Raw genomic sequence first — 21,187 nt, 5'->3', positions numbered from 1 at the left:
TTCAAAACCCCATCTAGAAGTTGCCGGGAATCTTGTAATAGATAGATATCAGCAAAACACAAAAATTGCAGCCAAGCTAAATAGTTTTATAATTTGGATATAACACAAAATTCCGAAATATACACTGTGGAATATGAGAAGATAGAATGCTTATGAAATATTACAGGAGTGCTGAACACCGAGCAATACCCAGTAGAGCGAGTTAGCTCCAGGTGGTGCTAGGAGGCTAGCAAACCTGGTGCAGTCCCCCCAAACTCAGATGGAAACGTAATAAAGAACAAATTTTTCAAATAGATATTTAAGCGGCCAATTTTCATCTTAACAAAATGGGATAACATGATAAGAATCTTACAAGTAAAATACTATTATAAAAAACATAAATATATTCCGAAACTGGGCAGAGCATAGAAACAATATCAGCATCCTTTCCATTCAAATAGTGTTCTGATATTACATAGTGGATAAAGAAGAATATGCAATGGATATTTCGTATACAATCCAAGAAGAAAGAGATGGGCCATCGTCTATATAAATTGAACTCGAAACGAGTAGGTTTCATGTAGTTCCCAAACTATAGAGGTCTTCTTTACATAATTAACATCGCACTATAAATAATCTTTGCAAAAAACCAACAAAAGATGACATAGATTCAGCAACAACCTTTCCACGAAAGTCTAGGTCTGCTGACCGACTCTTAATCATATTAAGACAAAAAGGCCTTAGAACGACATACAACCCTTTACCATCGTAAGCACAAATGGAAATAAAGAAAAGGATGCAACTTGTGTCAACTCAAGCGCTAAAGGCCAAAGAGGTTCAGGCCGATGTGAAACCACTCAGTAGAAAGAATCATCAAGCCTTTTTAAAGCTCAAAAATGAAATAAAGGGAACAACACACCTAGGCAATTGTAAAAAAGAAAAGAAACCTTGTTAAATCCCGATAGAGGACCAATATTCTCGAGCACTAACGCTCCAGAAGAAATCTTGAATGCTTGTATAAACGAATAGGCACCTGTATTAGTGAAATCCAAACAACATTTTGAGTCTCGAGAGTAGTTAATGGTGGAATAGCCATGCACATAGTCACCTGGGCGAGAATATGGAGTGAGAAGAAACCTTGCTCCGTGAATTGATCCTACAACAATACACAAAAGAAGGAAAAGTAGTCACGAACTTTTCCTGGGAAAAATTATAAACCTGTGGACAATAGAAAACTCACCTGTAGAGAAATGGGATAAACCATGCCAAACTTCAGATGCTGGGACAAGAACCTCGGACCCAATTCTACTGTGGAAGCGTAGGCCTCTGCACTAAGAAGACAGAACATTAACATACATAAGGCAATATTTGCAGATAAAGTCTGAACCCAATGTTGAACAATGTCTTAATTGCTAAAAAGTCTGTAACTTACTAGCAGCGAGCTTAAATAATACTGAAGCCGGAATTCTACTTGATATCTTTGAACCAGAATTCTTCTTGATATCTTGCACGCAGTTACTCCGGAAAACTCCGACCAAAAAAATATTCGCACCTATCTAAAACCTAGAATCAACACAGAGAACTGTAAATTCAAAACCCCATCTAGAAGTCGCCGGAAATCTTGTAATAGATAGATATCAGCAAAACACAAAAATTGCAGCCAAGCTAAATAGTGTTATAATTTGGATATAACACAAAATTCCGAAATATGAACTGTGGAATATAAGAATATAGAATGCCTATGAAATATTATAGGAGTGCTGAACATTCCAGTGGAAAATGTGGCTTCTGATGGGTTTGCTAGGATATCATACCTTCCTCTTCAAGCCATATTTCCAATTCCCTTCAAATCATGTTTCTGGTTCCCTTCAAATCATGTTTCTGGTTCGAAATGTTCTGGTTATAAATGTATAAATGTTCAAATTTCAGTTCTTCAACTGCAAATCACAGCGTTGATGTTTCCACCGGCTGTCAACCTCAACCACATTAACCTTGGTGAATTGATTAAGCAGAATAACATAGGAAATGGCGAGTGGGATTAAGAGTTTATTTTTTATGATAGGTGTCCAATTTCTGAGAGGTGGTGGCAGCGAGTAGCTCAGGGGTGGCAGCGAGTAGGTGACACAATTGCATGGCAAGGCCGTGAGTGAACTTTGGATAAAATGTGTTTTGATGCCTATTAAATTTACATAAATACACGCGACTCCAAACTCTTTAGCCTAAGCTTTCAGAAAAGTATACAACCATATAATATGCCATTTGTTAAGGCTCATAACCGTTTTATACACATGGTATCCATGGGAGGGTTAGAAGTCTAGCAAAAACCCTATTTCAGGATATCATGAACAAATCACTTTTATCTTCACGTTAGGATAACTTCACACAAAGTTTGGGGTGAATTGAGAAATGTATGACGTGTAAACTAAGGAAGAGAAAGTCAATTTAGGAATTAAGTTGAATGTCTTTGGTACAACGGAAGCAAAATTCTTTTATTTCCTCAAGTCGTACCTGTAACGATTGAAAATAATATAGGGGATTAGTATGTTTAGGTACGAGGTAAAGAGTCAAAAGAGGCTATTTATGGAAACCAAAAAAAAAAAGACTTGCAACAGAGAATAATATCTAATAAAGAGCACATAAATTTCCTTCCTCCTCAACCTGGGGATATCAAGATAAAAACATTAGTAATATAAAATAAGAAGAGTAATATTTGAATGTAAAACCATGGAAGCAAAATAAATTGGCCCATTCAGGTACACATAAACAAAATAACATTAGTAAACTAAACAAAATAAGATTAGTAAACTAAATTATAACTTAAGATCCCTCTCTCTACATAAGAAAAACATAAAAATTGAATGATCCTAATTTATAAAGGTTAAAATGGAAACCAACATTAATTTAGTGTTAGGGTTTCACTACATGTAAACCCTATTCGTACGAAGAAATAAAATTGAAGAAAATACATAACTAGTCTGTAGTAGGATAGAAAGAATTCAACACTACAATAATGGAAGAAATTTTGATAATTAGTGAAAAAGTATGCCACTCTAGCCATTGTGTGCTATCGTGCTCTACATGACACTGAAGATATGTTTGATATAATCAATTAATATGGTTTTGAGACAAATTAGACATTGCAGGGCTTTGAGCCAAATTAAACCCGAAGATTCTGGAAGATCCCAGCGTTAATTCATAACATTTTATGTAAATTTAATAGGCATCAAAACACATTTTATCCAAATTTCACTCACGGCCTTGCCATGCAATTATGTCACCGCCTTGCTGCCACCTCTGCGCTACTCGCTGCCACCACCTCTTAGAAATTGGACACCTATTATAAAAAATAAACTCTTAATCCCACTCACCATTTCCTATGTTATTCTGCTTAATCAATTCACCAAGGTTAATGTGGTTGAGGTTGACAGCCGGTGGAAACATCAACGCTGTCATTTGCAGTTGAAGAACTGAACTTTGAACGTTTATACATTTATAACCAGAACATTTCGAACCAGAAACATGATTTGAAGGGAACCAAAAACATGATTTGAAGGGAATTGGAAATATGGCTTGAAGAGGAAGGTATGAAATCCTAGCAAACCTATCAGAAGCCACATGCAGTTTCAAATTTAGTGCAGGAATTGGGCCGCTACTTCCTGTTGCAACACATGAATTGTCGCAACAAATCAGACTTCCAAGTTTGTTACAACGGATCTGGAATGGAACCAAGGAATTGGGTCGCTAATACCTATTGGAATACATGAATTGTCGCAACAAATCAGACTTCCAAGTTTGCTAGTGATGAATTCGATTACAATATATTTGCCTGTAAGACAGGTATAAAATCTGTTGGCATATTTTAGAATGCAAGGGAGCCACTGTCGTAGCAGTAGTCCCTGCTGGGGTTGAGAAACAACGGGGTTGAGAAACAAGTGTGGGGGAAGATATGTGCAAAACATTTCGACGTTGCAGACATGATGTTGCAGACATGATATTTCAGAATAAAATATATATTAAAAAAAAAGAATTGAAACCACGCTGGATAATAGTATAATGACTATTGTTCATTGCTGTGTGCGCTTCAACGCTGGCCCTGCTAAAGTGTATATTGCTGATAACTAAAGCTAGCAGCCGGTGGCAAATAATATTTAGAGGTTGAAGTTGCTTACAAGATATTCAGAGGAACCACCCCTTCACTTTCCTCTCTGGGAATAACTTTTTAGAATTGTACTAACTGTACAAAAATGCTGATACGCAATCTTCATAATGATTCCAAACCTATTCTGAGCATGATAGTTGTGTTCTAGTGCAAACCAAAACATAAAATGTTGATGCATAACCTCCCAAATTAATTTTACAGGTGTAGTGGAATAAATTTTATACAAGCGACAAATATAACAACCAAATAGTGGAATAAATTTTATACAAGCGAGAAACATAACAACCAAATAAATATGGAAAAGATATTGCATGTTTGAACATACTTCCATTCAAATTCGACCTCTTAATGTATGAACATATAAAATGATCAACAATGCACTTATGTTTCTACTGCATAATGTAAAGAGGTAATGTTTTGCACACCCAGGTCAGTAGCATACTACCTGCGGACCATACAAAAGAGTACACGGTAGAATGTTAAATGTGATACTATGTGAATCGAAGTTCAGAATTACACCAATTAGCATCGTTAAACCATCAACAAACCCAGTTGACAACAAAGAGGATAATCAACCATCAAAAGTGATTTATTTATAAAAGAAATTTACATGCATTCAAGTACCCCGATGGCCTTACGATTAAAAAGAAAAAAATAACTATATTACAAACAAGAATTACATGCATATGAAAATATGCTTGTCCTGGAATATCATTACTAGATTTAAAAAATTAAAAAATATTCGACTAGATTCTCAAGATCTCCCTGAAACATCAAAGAGGAATAGCCGGTACACTTTGGATAATAAAAAGGCCACTTTGCCTTCTTAACTGCCAATAGTCCAGTTCATGCAAGTAACAAGCATTTTGAAGTAAACATTGCAACAGCACCGTAGTTCCAAGTGGTGTTCCCTCCAAAAATTTATGTGCGGAAATCATGGACCATTATGCCCATTATTCCAATACAGTGAAGTGAATGCATTCTAAAAAGTACATGAAAACAATCGTGTTATCATGATCAACATAGTTGAAAACTGAAAACCAATATAGTGAAGCGACCGCATTGTAAAAAATACATGAAAACATTATTAGTCTTGATCAACATAGCTGAAAATTCAAAGCCAAATAATCAAGTGAATACTTTGTAAACCTCTAAATACCTGAAATCATTATATAGTTAAAAACTCAAAACCAAACCAAGATTGACAATCACTTCAAAAGCAAATTCTTGGAACAATAGCAACCATCTGCAATTTATCCCTTCCAACATAGGCTTATTGACCAAATACTTCAATGTTGAGTGTCTGTATATATTCAAGTGAACGCATTGTAAATCTCTAAATACGTATGCAAGTGAACGCATTGTAAATCTCTAAATACGTATTCAAGTGAATGCATTGTAAATCTCTAAATACCTATCTCTGAATGCATTGTAAATCTCTAAATACCTATCTCTAAATACATATTCAAGTGAAGGCATTGTAAGTCTGTAAATACGTGAAATCATTATTGATCTCGATCAATATAGTTAAAAACTCAAAACCAATATATTCAAGCGAACGCATTGTAAATCTCTAAATATGAAATCATTATTGATCTCGATCAATATAGTTAAAAACTCAAAACCAATATATTCAAGTGAACGCATTGTAAATCTCTATATACGTGAAATAATTATTAATCTCGATCAATATAGTTAAAAACTCAAAACCAATATATTCAAGTGAATGCATTTTAAATCTCTAATACATTAACAATCAATTTAGTTAAAAACTCAAAACCAATATATTCAAATGAACCCATTCTCAACTGAAGCCATTGCAAATATCTAAATACATAAAAACATTATTGATCTCGATCAACGTAATTGAAAACTCAAAACTAATATATTCAAATAAACACCAACAAATCTCTAAATACGTGAAAACATTATTGATCTCCAGGTATCCTTAAAACTATTTTTTCCTCCAGAACAAAAACCAAATTTAAAAAGATTTTGTTTAACCGCTGGGCTGAATGGAACGCGGCTCACATTATAAATACCTGAGGCTTACCAATCCAAGCTAAAAGTGCAGACGGTTCCTTGCGAAATTTCTGCTTTAGTTTTCGATTGATTGGGTCGCGCGATCGTTCAGTTCTTTCAACTTGAGTTTAATACTCTGACCTTTACTCTTTTTAATAAAAGAAGTTTATGATTTTTTTTAGTTTTTTAAATAGAAGTTTATGAATATGAAGGAGGAGAGAGGTGTTAAGTTTATGAAAAGTTTTTATTTTATAGACTCTGGTTTTTGGAGTTTTGGTGTTTAAAATTTATTTGTGAATAATTTCACTGGTGTTCTTTACTTTCATTTCTTTGACGGACTCCTGTTTTCTTCCTCCTCTTCTGTCCCTTTTCTAACGTCGTTTTTTTCTTCTGTCCCTTAATTCTCCAATCACAGAGAGATTACTCCCATAATTCATAATATTACCTTTACTCTGCGATGGGTGTATAGTTTCATTTCTTCCTCCTCTTCTGTCCCTTTCTAACGTCGTTTTTTTCTTCTGTCCCTTAATTCTCCAATCACAGAGAGATTACTCCCATAATTCATAATATTACCTTTACTCTGCGATGGGCGTATAGTTTCATTTCAGACTCTATTTAATCGATTAACAAAACCCTAAACCCTAAACTCTGGGAGCTCTGCGATGGGTGTATAGTTTAATTTCAGACTCTATTCAATCGATTAACAAAACCCTAAACCCTAAACTCTGGGAGCTCTGCGATGAGTGTATAGTTTCATTTCAGACACTATTCAATGGATTAACAAAACCCTAAACTCTGCTCCCACTTCAAGCTTCAAGATTTGCATAAATAAATTTCAAAGACCAAGTTTACCTCCTTACCATAGGGTCTTGTCCTCTTTCCTACATGTATTCTGCTCCCAACTTCTGGGCCCAAAACCGTCACCGTGCTCATGAAAACCATGAATCTGGTGGACTCGGTATGTAATCCACTGCCATTTGACTGATTTGTAATAACTGGTGCTGTACACAATTATTTAATTACTGAAATTTTGTACTCAGAAACGTATGCAGAAATGTTCCCATCCATTGTTTCCACAGCCACGACATTGGAGGTCTTACGCAATGGTGCGGAGGGTACGAGGAACGGCCAACTCCAATTGGTATGTTAGCGTATTGATTTGATACAAAGGGAAATGAAGTGCATGCATGCTCTAAAATATCTAATTAGATTGATATTTGAAGTGCATGCTCTAAAATATCTGACGCGCATTATCTAATTTCAGAGGGAAATGAAGTGCATGCTCTAAAATATCTAATTAGATTGATACAGAGGGAAATGAAGTGCATGCTCTAAAATATCTAACGCGCATTATCTAATTTCAGGCATTTAGATTTGCAATATTTTAGTTTTGAATCAGAAATTTTTGAAGGAATTTTACTTTTCTAAAGCTTACCAACTCTAGGATGTTGGTAACAGATGCATATGGAGCTCCATGTTCTCTCACCGCTCGGTCCAGTTAGAGAATTCTATTTCTCAAGGTTCTGCCAGCAGCTTCGTGCACGCGTTCGGGCCATCGTAGATGTTTCTGCGGACAGTTTAGTGGAGAACTCAATTCCGGCCGTGAATTGCCAGATGCATTCATCCGGATTATTAATTCAAGAATTACCTAGCAATTGTTCAACTGTAATTGCTTGCAGCTCATACACTAATTGAAGAACTCCAGGCTAGCATACATTAATATGCCTGCTAATTCCTTTCCTACAGAACAGACTGACTGATTAATTGTATGTGTATATATATATATATATATCAGGTTACTTGGGTAGAGCACGGCGACTATGACGATAGAGGTGTGCACAGCCTGTATCGTCCTGTGGTCAACTCCAGGTTGGGGTTTGGGTCGCAGCGTTGGCTGTCAGCGCTGCAGCCAAAGCAAGAAATAACCCGCATTGTGAAGGGACAAGATCTTCGGAACAGTGTTACCCTCTTCGCATCAAATGTGAGTAGTATTGCAGCTGCACAACAGTAACATTTTTTTATATTCAATAATTCTCTCTCTATATGCAGAAGTAGATAGCAATTGAGTAATCCTTGCTTTGTTCATGCATTCATTCGGGGGTCAAGAGCTCACCACATATATCCATATATCCTAACTCTTCCATCCACCATAATAAGGAACAACTACAACTATTCTACGGATTGAATCAATTGAACATTTTGGCTGATTAAATTAAGTTCCATGTCGATTATAAGTGTCGTTAAATGCTTTGGTCTAGTTAGCCTTTGGTGATAAGTGGTAATTAAATTTGTATTTTATTTTACTGTGCTATGTGGTAATTAAATTTGTATTTTATTTTACTTAAGTGACATTCTTTTGAATCTTGTGGTTTAGTTATTTAATTAATGCTTTGGAAAATATTGAGTGAAGAATTTTTTTCACTTAATTGCTTTATTCACATATCGAAAATTCTCACATATTCATAGCATTATAAAAAAATTTACTTTGGAATTTAAAAATTATTCCATTATGAATTAAATATTTGTAAAATAAACGTCGATCAAGGTACGAGCCGGTGGTTGGGACAACAAACGGATAATTGACGCAGTGTTGGATTTATAGCTGGAAGTCGCGCTGCGCTAGATTTGCATCAGCGCGAGATTTATAGCTGCAAGTCGCGCTTATCACTCTTTACTCTACGCAATTCGCCTCAGTGTGGGCCTGTTGACTGTGTGGTGGCCGTGGAAAGCTCCCTGAGGTGGGATCCAACCTGTGGAAGTCGAGATCGACATAATCGCTCGCAGATATCGAGAGAGATCAAATTGCTTGGATTGGTCAAGAGCGCAATCACATATATCCAATTCGGGGGTCAAGAATGCACCACATATATCCGTATATCCTTGCCCAACCCCCTAACTCTTCCATCCACCATAATAAGGAACAACTACAACTATTCTACGCATTGAATCAATTGAACATTTTGGTTGATTAAATTAAGTTCATGTTGATTATAAATGTCATTAAATGCTTTGGTCCAGTTAGCCTGTGCTGATATTTGGTAATGTGTGAGTCTTAGATTATGATTTAGTTCTTATATTTGAGGAGGTTGGTCTAACTTCCCTATTTTCTTGTAAACTATATATTCTTGATGCTTAATGAGAAAGTTGTAGAGTGTTCTGTGAGAGGCAGTCTGGAGGTGAAGCTCCTCACCTGTGAGCTACTCAGTTTGATGAATATATCTTTTGTCTTACATTTTTAACATGGTATTAGAGCTTCAAAGTTGAGTGAGTCAAAACCATAGTGCTTTGGTGATTGGGTGAGTGCCTAAGTAGCAAGATTGTAGCCCTTAATGATAGGGAGGCCTTGTGGCGAGGAGGCAAAGTGCTGAAGTATAACACGAGATTTTTTTATTTTTTTTAAGATAATTGAAGCAGTACTGGATTTACCGCTGGAAGTCGCGCTGCCCAAGCTTTGGAGCAGTGCGAGATTTATAGCTGGAAGTCGTGCTTATCACTCTTTACTCTACGCAATTCGTCTTAGTGTGGGCCATCAGCACGGATTTGACCAGAGAAAGGGTGCTACTTTGAGTTGACGTAGACTAAGTTGGCCCGTTGACGATCGTGGAGAGTTGCCTGAGGTGGGATCCAACCTGTGGAGACATGTGGAAGTCGAGATCGACATAATCGTTCATAGATCTCGTGAGATCGAGAGAGATCGAATTGCTTGGATTGCTCAGATCCTGTGATTGTTGAGTAGTTAAGCCATCGTTGTGTGCCGAGCAGTCAATGGATTGCAGTCGGTGTGATTAGAGCGAAGGAGTCGAGTGCTTGAAATATGCGAGATGCACTGATAGCGAAGGATTGTCGATCTGACGTGTGCCGATATGTCGGGTGTGTGGTGAAGCGTAGGAGGTCGTGTAGATCGTCGAGGTGAAAAGCTTCTCCTCGTGTGTGCAGCGGAGGTCGAGCCGGCGGTGCAGCGGAGGTCAAGCCGACGGTGCAGCCGGAGGTCGAGCGATGACAGTTTGCCCAATGTTGGAGTTGTGGCATTCGTTTGGAGCTGGAGGGTCTGTAAGAATCAGTTTGGAAGAAATTCAAGAGGCTCGCTCCATACATTGGGATCCTGTCCCATCGCCCATAGATTAATGATCGTTTGGGTGTGTTTTAGTACGAAGAAGCTTGCGGTTTGGCAAGGGGTGTCTGCTCTGTTGGACAAAAGAGGATCCGATGAGTGCAACCTCAAAACCTCATTCAATACTGTGTACCTCTGCGGATGGTAGGAAGGCCGAAGGCTGAAGTCATTGAGCAGTCGGCGTTGAAGGTGCAACGAATTTCCCAGGGGTCTGCGTGATGTATCCGCTTCTCGTGGAAGAAAGGTGATATTCCCCAAAAATGGATGATATGCCCTAAAAATTGACAAATTTAATGTTAAATTACAATTTTTTTTATTGAATATTCACATACATTTTATATGTATCAATTTTAAAACTAAAATAGTCGCCTACAATACTATATATAGGAAAAATATTAAATCCTTAAAAAATTGCTTGAGTCATTCTCAAATGTTTCTACATTGAAACATTCCACGAACCATCTCTAATAAGAATCATTTCTCAATATGGTCTTCGCTGCAATGGATCCTATGGGGAAGTCTCACCCAATCTGATTGATATAAATCCTAGCGAAGTCTCACCTAGTTTGCTTGATATAAAGCCTATATTCTTTCAGGAGGTACCCTTATTATTGATAGAGCATATTTATCTCGGTCACAATTTTTTGGAATATCCTAGAATTCGACCAACAACAGCGAAGTCAATTCTTTGACCTTGACACTATCTGTTGGATTCCAGGATATTCCGAGAATCTCTAATCGATATAAGTTCAACATTATTGATAATATGTATGATGCAAATTACCTAGTGATTCTTTTCAATATTGGTTTCACGTTCCCATTGCCACTAGTCTAGAATGAATGGCTAAAAAGATACAGTATCCAGACATATTTCTATTCCCATATTCAGGCTCTCAAAGTATAATGTGGTTGATTTTGGAGAGATATCTAGATTAGGTCCCCCTTTAAGCATATACTAGCAACCAACGCATGAAATTATATGACTTACACAGTTATATCTCATGACACCTCCACTCCTTGTAGCTACGGTGACCTTAACAACTGCACCACAAGTATTTCCTTCGCCAATCTTGTAGCCCTGTTAAAGCCTGAATGTGAATACATCATTCATTTTGTTAGATTGAGATGTTGTGAGGGTTGATGGAAAGGCATAGGAGGAAAGAAAAATATGCACACAAAACAATAATTTTATTCATGAAAATTCTCTCATACACAACTATACATAGATTTTGTGGCTCTTGGCTGTCACACACTCACATTACAAAGAACTAACTATGGGTATATAAGGACCTAATTTACTAAATACGGAATCATGAAAAACTCTAACTTGACTGTCCTTTTTCTCTAGCTAACTTATACTTGACAAACTCACACTCAAATTCATCAGGGCCCTCATACAATCACTGATACAAGAATACAAACTAGTATTTGGTGTCAACAACTATGACCACTAATATACCCTGAACAAGATACCAACTGACCTACTAGATGATGTAGTGCACTTCACAACTCCACTTGGTCCACGTACCCTGAACACATTTGTTGGTACTTTTGCTCGCAATCTGTAGCAACAACAATTTGCCTCTAGCAATGAATCCTGCTCCTTTTGGTCACTAAATATGGCTCCAATTTGTCGTATAGCTGATCATTATTCCATCAATGAGTTAACACATAGGGTCTTCATCAACTTCCCACTTACTTCTCCTTATTCCTTCAATATTGAAACACTTTGGGACTTCTTCCCACTTCTTCCTTCCTCTACTACTATATGAAGAAAGACTTAGGGCATGGAGGTTTCCCACTATCACTGTCAAAAGTCCTTCTCCAACAGTCAACTTAGGGCTTGTTCATAAGCCAACTTGGCTATCGTTATTCCTTCAAGAATAATCCCTTTGGCTTCACCAAGTCTACCATTCTTACAACTATTAGAATCCTTATATGTTTTCTCTTAGGATGGTGAAATGAAGATTTTCCTCCTCTCTATTTATATGTCTCTATGGGTGTAATGAATAGTCTTTGAAGGGAACCTCTACAAGCCTAACTGACTTGTAGTCTTTGTCACAAGCCCACACTTGACACACAAATAAATTCATTTCTCCCAAACTACAAGGCTTCTCTTGCTACTCTTGGAAACCCCTTACTCCATCAATGGTTCTCAATCATCTCCAAGTGCCAAGTCATTAAAAAAATGCTTAGTTTCACACCCACAATCTTGGGTACAAAACCCACATCTTGGGTACTTAGTTGAGAGAGCGCTTTTGTGGCTCTTAGCCCTCCACAACCTTGTACTCTAGGTTTTGGAGGACGTCCCATGCTACCAATATCAACAGAGTCGACTTAACTCAACTCTTCTCTCCATGCATTACATTCATATGGGAGTATTTCACTATGTCCGATACTCCCCTTTAATTATGATCGTATGACTCAACATAACTTAATCATGACTCAACATGACTCAATTGTTTTTGTTAGGCTTACAATAAAAAATGAATCAACTATCACTTAAACATGCCTACTGATGTAAGTCTTAGCTAGACTTACAATGACTCAAAACTTTTACAATGTTGGATTTTCTTTTTCATTTCTTCCAAATTCTATACCCTCAAAACTTCTTCATTCTCTGCTACACTTTCTTGTTGTAGGCTCCACATTTCTTCACTTGATGCAACTACAATATTTTTTTGACTTCTCTTGTATTTTTTCCAAGTTTGTCTTCTACATCTTCCTCTGCAAAGATTCTTTCAACCATGGACTTATACCACAACTCTTCATCTTCAAACTGTGTTCTTTGCTTTTCTTCTTGTGCTTCATAGCCCTCATCTTCTTTCTTCCATATTTCTTGATAGAAAATTCTTATCTCTTCTTGACTCCATTGTTGAAATATAGTTTCAATACTTTCTTCTTTGTCTTTAGAAAATTTCGTGTCCTTTCCTATATCCTTTTCTTCATATTCTCTTTCAGTTGTAACTGTAATTGGTATGTTGTCCTGTTTACCTGCACACTCAAAATTAATGTTAAAAACATCTTCATTATGCTCTGCAGTGAGAGATTTCTCCTCTTCCTCTTCCTTCTCTAACTTCTCTTTCTTACAAACCTTTGCTGCTGGAAACATATTGTCTTCAACTTGGCATCCAGACACAATTGGGCTTCTCTCACCAAATAACAACATATCAATGTGGTTATGTTGCATCATGTTCAACCATTCATCACCAATAAATGGTTCTTCATCAAATTTGACTAATTTCAATTGTTGGATTGACCAAACTACTTTCTTCTCTAATGGTAGCTTTATTTATACCATACTCAGTTGTTTTTAGTTCACACACTACTTCATGAGCAATTTCAAAATTTTCTACATAACTAGTTGTTTAATCAAATCATCATGTATAAACATATCACATCTAGTTAGCTCAAAACACAACCATCATACTCAAAATCATAGATCACATGTAACTATCATAAACTAGAGTTATATATTACATGCATAATAAAATCTAAAATAAAATATTGATACTTATCCTTCAATAGGTCCTTAGCTTCTACCTTTTCCCTTTTCATACTCACACTGGATCAATTGCCACACTCGACAAACACCCAGTGCCTTCTCTTTAACCGCCTACACATACATATAGTGTGCATCACACACGTACACACATAGGACACTGCCAACACAGGACACTACCAAACTCTAAGTGTCCAAGAGTATCACAACATAGGACATTGCCAAACTCTTCTTTGAATGACAGTGGGTGCATTTTGGGATCCTGCACACCATCATATCAGATCATGACAATAGGTCCCTTAGCAAATTTTAGTCAAGCCTCTTGACACTATTGGACACCAAGCTCACCAAGTCAATTGCATTCCATCCCTACACCGATGGATAGAAAGAGGTCGTCAATAGGATGATAGTACACATACTCTGCACGTAAAACTTCAAGCATCCACGAACCTAGGATTAGAGCCTTCCCTATGTGCAACACAATTATAATAGAGCTCTCCATAGTTTGACTGGTCGCAGTCCCTTTCAAGTGGGTCTAGGATGTCAACCATTGTGTCTAATTAATGTTGTCATGCCTCATGCGACTACATAAACATAATCCACACATGTATTGTCTGAGGCTGATAAAGCAACCATATTTATTGAATGCATCTAGCACATCCGCCAGCAGGTTCATGACATGTTGGAGAAGTTCAATTCCAAGTACAAGCAATGACATTATCAACAACGGGTGCCACACAAGTTTCTAGTGGGCGACAAAGTTTGGTTGCATTTACATAAAGAATGCCTTACTAGAGCCCATTGGAAGCTCAGACCAATTCGATATGGGCATTGCACCATTACCAAGGTTGTGGGATACAATGATTTTGAGCTCAAAATTCCTTAGATTGCACCAAATGTTCAATGTGGACCGCCTTCGACCATACTTTCCACCATTACTAGACACATCCAACATTACAAAACAACTCACGCCAACAACACTAAACCCATACTTCATGGAACAGGGCACAACAGATTGGATCATGGACACATATGTAAAAAACACTCACTATAAGAAGATCCAACTGTATCGGGTTGTCAAATTTGGCTAGCTCCTCCACCTAGGCAAGTGGCTCACGAGGGAGCAAGTTTAGCAGAAGTTTACCCATCTCAGGGAGGCACTCAAGCAATGGGGTCCATTGCTTCCTAAGGGGGGAGGATTTCCAGGTATATATTGGTGGCCACACTCCTATTCCACTTGGATCCCCACCATTGTACTGTTATTTCTTTCAGTTTCCGTAATTGTAGCATAGTTTACTATTTTTGGTATTTTTTCGGGTCCTGACCTTTCAAAGCCGTTTTGAGCCCTTAAATGACATTTTTTTGCAAAATGGGAAAACATGAGTTTTAACTAACATTTCTAGTTGAAATTTATAGACCTCGAATAAATATTTATAAGAAAGTATCGTGCGCGTCAAACGAAGATCGTATGCCAAAGTTACCACCCCGGGAAGTTGATGTACCAATTTACCCCAACGAGGCCCATAATTTTGGCGCTTCATCTCCTAAGGTTAGATTTTTGGATGTTTATGGTTTTCCATTTATTCTCAATAATAAATATGTAGAAACCTGTAGATTCACAAGCTCATGTAATCTATTAAAACAAGAGGCAATAATCTATTTCTACTCTCTATAGCAGAAGCCCATAAACATTGATCAAACAATAATCAATATAGGAAGAGAATCAAAGGCACATAACACAATAAATATCCGGGGAAAGCTGCAGCTCAAAACCCCTCCATTTGTTTTGTATTAATTTGGAAAATCAAGATGAGATTACAATGCCTGTTTTCTCTAGAACAATCCCAACACTCAGCAAATTCAATCTCCAACTCATAAGAAAGATCAAGGCCAAATCTTAGCCAATTCACAAGCTCTCCATGTCTCTATTCCAATGTGTAATTCCTATGAAGGATAGCTTGTATTTAAAGGGAAGTAAATCCTCTAAAAATATCACAATCCCTCAAGGATCAGTTCCTAAATGCATGCACTATCAGTGCAACTCAAAAAAATCTAAAACAATTAGTACACTGTCCCTACACTCTAGTCTCAACTGGGTCTTTCTCAGAATCAACATGCATGAGTTTCTGATGGTGGAATCTTCAGTTAACTAGAGTAGAACTAATTAGGTCAGTAGTGTCCCAACTGACTATTTACTCACTATTAGTTCCTGAAATTGATTGGAACTAATTTAACTAGACTTAACTCAATAAACTGAGTTAACTAATTACAACTCATTCATAACTCATCCTGAACTCCTATAAGTTAGGGAGAACATATACATGTCTTCTAAAAGACTTCCAATTCGAATTTCCTAAATTAATTAAGTTAATTAAACTTAATTAATTATTTTCAAATTGCTATGAGAAAATAATTCTATTTTAATTCATAGTTTAATTCAAGGACAAATTAAACTGGAATTCTTGTTGTCGTTTCTCAACAAAATAGGCCTTTGAGCCTCATTGTAATACGATTCAGAGGCATGTAGCCACCACATCTCTTCTCGGAGATAAGTTACCATCGCGCGAGCTAGTTTATTTCCATTCTGTATGTAAGCATATTTCAATTCTTGATATTAATGAAATGAAGTTTTATTTCTACTGCATCTTTGTGTTTATGTTTATTCTGTTGCATTCCTACATAGTCAATACCTCAACCAAGAAAACATCATCCCTTAACGTGGAGGAACCCTAGTCATGGACGCTCGGTATCGATGCACCCAGATTCTCCCTACCATGATTGGATGAGTAAACGATGATATGCTCGGAACCCCGAACATGGAAGGATTAACCTAGAGACTTATATTGTGCTGCAAAATGATTTACAGAGATGACATCAGCTCGGATGAGTTGGCTGACATGTATGGCTGACAAGTATACCATTAGCGGGAGGTGGTTCCCACCACAAAAATCATCTCAGAAGCCCTTGCTTGACAGTGCCAAGAGCAGGTGGAGTGATGTCAACTGCCATAGTAGCCCGACGAGAACAAAATTAGTCAAGAGGAGGCCCTACTGCCATGTCCATCTGGTGGTCCCCACTCAAAGGTATGAAGGAGTGCAACGGAAGAAAACGCTACGATAGACGCATCGGGATGATGTGTCCAGAAGATTCCTACCTAGCTTGTTAGCTTGCACCCCATAGGCGGAGAGGAGGACTCGCCATGCACGCAAGCCCAATAAGGGGATCCCTACAGTTAGTGAAGAAAAGTGATGGGGAAATAACCGGGATGGAAGATAGATGTAAGATGGGTGCATGGCAAGGCCTGCTTTGAGGTTGACAACCCATTGGTAGGAGATGGTCCCACATGATAGGTCAGAACAATGGATTAACCCCAAAAGTATCGAAAGGTGCAACAAGAAAAGCGTCGGGATGCCAAGGTGAGGGTGATATAGGAAAGTTGTAGTAGCGGTCAGTAGTCAATTTAATGGAGGCCAATAGGAAGAAAGCTATTCGGTCCCACCATCCTCATAAGCTCGGAAGTAAGATCCCGACAGATAACAAGGAAATCGCTTAGGAATTGTCATGAGAGAGTAAGTAGAGTGACATGTTGATGTAGAGAACGGGGGTCATTGCCTTCGATGGGGTCCAATAAAGGGAATATATATATATATATATATATATATCTTAGGTATGTATGTTTGCACACAGGGTAATGGCTCTGGTTGTAAGGTTTAGAGGATGAGTTGAGAAGCCTATGTGAAGGAGTGCAACGGAAGAAAACGCTGCGATAGACGCATCGGGATGATATGTCCAGAAGATTCCTACCTAGCTTGTTAGCTTGTACCCCATAGGCAGAGAGGACAACTCGCCATGCATGCAAGCAAAACAAGGGGATCCCTACAGTTAGTGAAGAAAAGTGATGGGGAAATAACCGGGATGGAAGATGGATGTAAGATGGGTGTGTGGCAAGGCTTGCTTTGAGGTTGACAACCCATTAGTGGGAGATGGCCCCACATGATAGGTCAGAAAAATGGATTAACCCCAAAAGTATCGAAAGGTGCAACAAGAAAAGCATCGGGATGCCAAGGTCAGGGTGATGTGGGAAAGTTGTAGCAACGGTCAACAGTCGATTTAATGGAGGCCAATAGGAAGAAGGTTATGCGGTCCACCATCCTCATAAGCTCAGAAGTAAGATCCCGATGAATAACAAGGAAATCTCTTAGGAATTATCAGGAGAGAGTAAGTAGAGTGACATGTTGATGTAGAGAACGGGGGTCATTGCCTTCAATGGGGTCCAATAAAGGGAATATATAGATAGATATATAGATATAGATATATATCTTAGGTATGTGTGTTTGCACGCAGGGTAATGGCTCTGGTTGTAAGGTTTAGAGGATGAGTTGAGAAGCCTATGTGAAGTAGCTAAGCCAGAAGGAGAATTCAAAAAAAAATAAAAATTACCCCATTCCTCCAACATGACTTGAGTGGTTGGGTATCTTACAATTTTCTCATACAACCTATGTGTATATTGGACATGAATTTATGGTGTTATAAAATAAAACGATTATGCAGGTGGAAGCCTAATGGCATATCTATGGCCTTGAAGAAGTAACATCGAAGATGAAAGATGCATTGTGGGAGGCATATCCATAGTTGTTTTTGAATTTTAATAAAATCTTCTAGACATGCATGGTGACGTGCACTTAAGAAAACAAGAAAACAAGGGAAAGAAGAATGTAATACCTCACTTTTGAACCTTGAATGAATAATGTGTATTTGTACATGATGAAAGGTAGAGAGCCTAGCAATGTAATAGTTTGTGGATATTATTAATAAACTTATACATCACCCACCATAGACATATAAGGACAAGAGTTATAGGGGGCTATGATTCCATGAGAGAGGGGGTAATTAAAGAGGCTAGACCAAATTTTATCATATTCCATTGATATCATATTTGAATTAGTTGAGAAAATGAGTTATATGAAGTTCTTCTTTAGGATGCCAAATGGCACATTGTGCATATACATATATATTAGCCGTATTTTGGATCGTTAGGGGAATTCCTCATCCATTCTTGGTATTTCTTTTGGGAGAGAATATTTCTATAATATAGAGCCATTGCTAGTTGGTTGTGTGTTAAGACTAGTTATTATCGATCATGTGAGGATTATACCTAAGTGCATAGATGCATTGGCATTACTGAGAAATTTTTTGATGGCTGAGAATATCCACAACTTTCAACATTAATATTTTCTTACCAATAGAATTGGACCCTTGGAGGGAAATGGAGTAGGCTGAGGTATTTCATTCTAGAGAAGGGGATTCCTTTCCTTAGGTTGTGAAGGCTAAAGGGGAAATATATCTAGAAGTTGAGATCACTATGTGACTATTTGAGTAAACTATGATAGCATGGGATTGTTGTGTGACTATGTTAATTATGATAACATGAGATTGATTATTTCTTGGGTGAGAGTAGAGTGTGTGTAGCCTCTTTTCCTTATGGATTCATACTCTCAGCTCAAGGTTGACCTACTGCTAAGATATTTGGAGTAGTAAAGTTTATGTTCAAGTGGAATATTTGATGTTTGTAGCTATTTGATGAAATTTGTTGAGAAAGATAAGTGTTAGAACTCTATTAATTATATTCATTCTCTATTTACTTTTCCTTTTCTTACTATTTATTGCTAAATATATATAGTAATGTTATACACTGTGTGATGAATCATGTATTTCTTGGATAATACATATATTATTAATGGTTTTCATGTGTTTCCTTCCTGCTACATGTTTATTTATTCATGAAAATCATGTTAGAGCCTGTAAATTAGTTCAAGGTCATGAGCTCTTGATGTACCCTACAATTTGGGTAAGCTCAATTGGTATCAAAGATTGATTTTTACCGTGATATGACTAGGCTTAGATATGTGTATGTTTCATTCATGCAAAACATGTAATGTAAGAAAAATTAACTAAACAAGATGAAGGTAAAGGAAATGAAACAACTATGGAGTTCCCTTTATTAGTCTTGAGTGGACGTTACTCAAGGATTTTTTAGGGAACCTAAAAAAACACCATGTACAAGAAATATAAAAGTACATGCTCTTCACTAGCAGACTATCTAAAAGCAAAAATATGTATCAAGGGAGTTCAATTTCTCTAAGAATATTGATTACTTGACAACAATGGCTAACTTTTTAGGGATACCCCCATCTTCCACTTATACTAAGATGTTACATCAATCATCCCTTCAATCATTGATTGATTGAAGGGCTTGTATTTCCAAGCTCCCTTAAATTAGTGTCCCCAATTCTAGGGATCAAATCCCTTGATAGATTACCTCCCTTTAGTTAGCAATTTGACTAGATCATGTTGGCTTGGTGTGTTGAAGGTTTGAAACCCTTTGGAGGTGGATGAGAGGACATAATACCCCTTTTTCCTCGTGCCATGTTGGAGTAGGAATCCTCCCTTGATTTGATCTATTTGAAATATGGGTTAGTGTAGCATGTAGACATCCATAAAGTCATGGAAATAATAGAAGAAATAAGACATAACACATATAATGACCCTTAGAATACCTACTATATTTTTAATAAATATATGTGGAAAATATATTTCCCAATTAAATGTTTAATATAGCTTTCATCAATGCCACTCGTTATATCTATACATGTGTAGGCAATAACAACTTAGTCATGATAAACATTTTTAATTAGAATTAAGACCACTTTCTATATCTATACATGTGTAGACAATAACAACTTAGTCATGATAAACATTTTAAAATAGAAATAAGACAAGCATTATAACCTGTAAGAATAAATTGTGTTATATATGATGTTTACATTCCCTAGCTGGAGCTCTCATTGTATTTGGTATTAGCTTGAGCTCTGGACTTTTACATAGAGGTATGGTTTTAAAATTATTTATAAAATCCATGCGAATCATTTATAAGTTTGCTTATCAAAACAATGTAGATCAAAACAATGTAGCACTCCACAATTTCCATATGACTCTATTACCCTTATGCTATAAACACATCTTTTTATTGTCGGCTACCAACTTAATGGCATGTACATCTATCTCCTCACTGGTTTGGATTAAAATCCAAAATTCTTATTTATATATGGTATTGGGCATGGTCCACCTCATGAGGTTGTATACATATGTTGTGAAAAGGTAAATATCATATCTCTATAGTCAAAATGCTTCCTTCAAATATAGTTCAAACATTGTCTTTTAACATTGTATCTATTTTTATTTATTCCTATATTAGAACTACACTTCTATTGTATTGTGAAAAGGTAAATATCATATCTCTATAGTCAAAATGCTTCCTTCAAATATAGTTCAAACATTGTCTTTTAGCATTGTATCTATTTTTATTTATTCCTATATTAGAACTACACTTCTATTCTATGGTTACCATTTCTTG

The 21,187-nt window shown here is 36.9% G+C and overlaps 1 protein-coding gene across 1 annotated transcript; it reads right to left on the bottom strand.

The window, feature by feature from the left end:
- Positions 1-948: 948 nt before the first annotated feature.
- On the bottom strand, positions 949-6,763 carry LOC149231170 (uncharacterized). The gene is made up of 4 exons (XM_089381560.1): positions 6,734-6,763; positions 1,412-1,535; positions 1,220-1,305; positions 949-1,135 (listed from the first exon to the last, which is right to left on the bottom strand). The coding sequence occupies exons 1-4, from the start codon at positions 6,761-6,763 to the stop codon at positions 965-967; spliced, it is 411 nt and encodes a 136-aa protein (XP_089237686.1). The 3' UTR covers positions 949-964.
- Between the last annotated feature and the right edge of the window lie 14,424 nt (positions 6,764-21,187).

Source organism: Pinus tabuliformis, chromosome J (assembly GCF_031772625.1).
Source record: "Pinus tabuliformis cultivar Carrire ecotype Pingquan chromosome J, CPIR1, whole genome shotgun sequence".
Lineage (NCBI taxonomy): Eukaryota > Viridiplantae > Streptophyta > Pinopsida > Pinales > Pinaceae > Pinus > Pinus tabuliformis.
The sequence above is the reverse complement of the archived record's forward strand: the minus strand, read 5'-3'. Positions and strand labels throughout refer to the sequence as shown.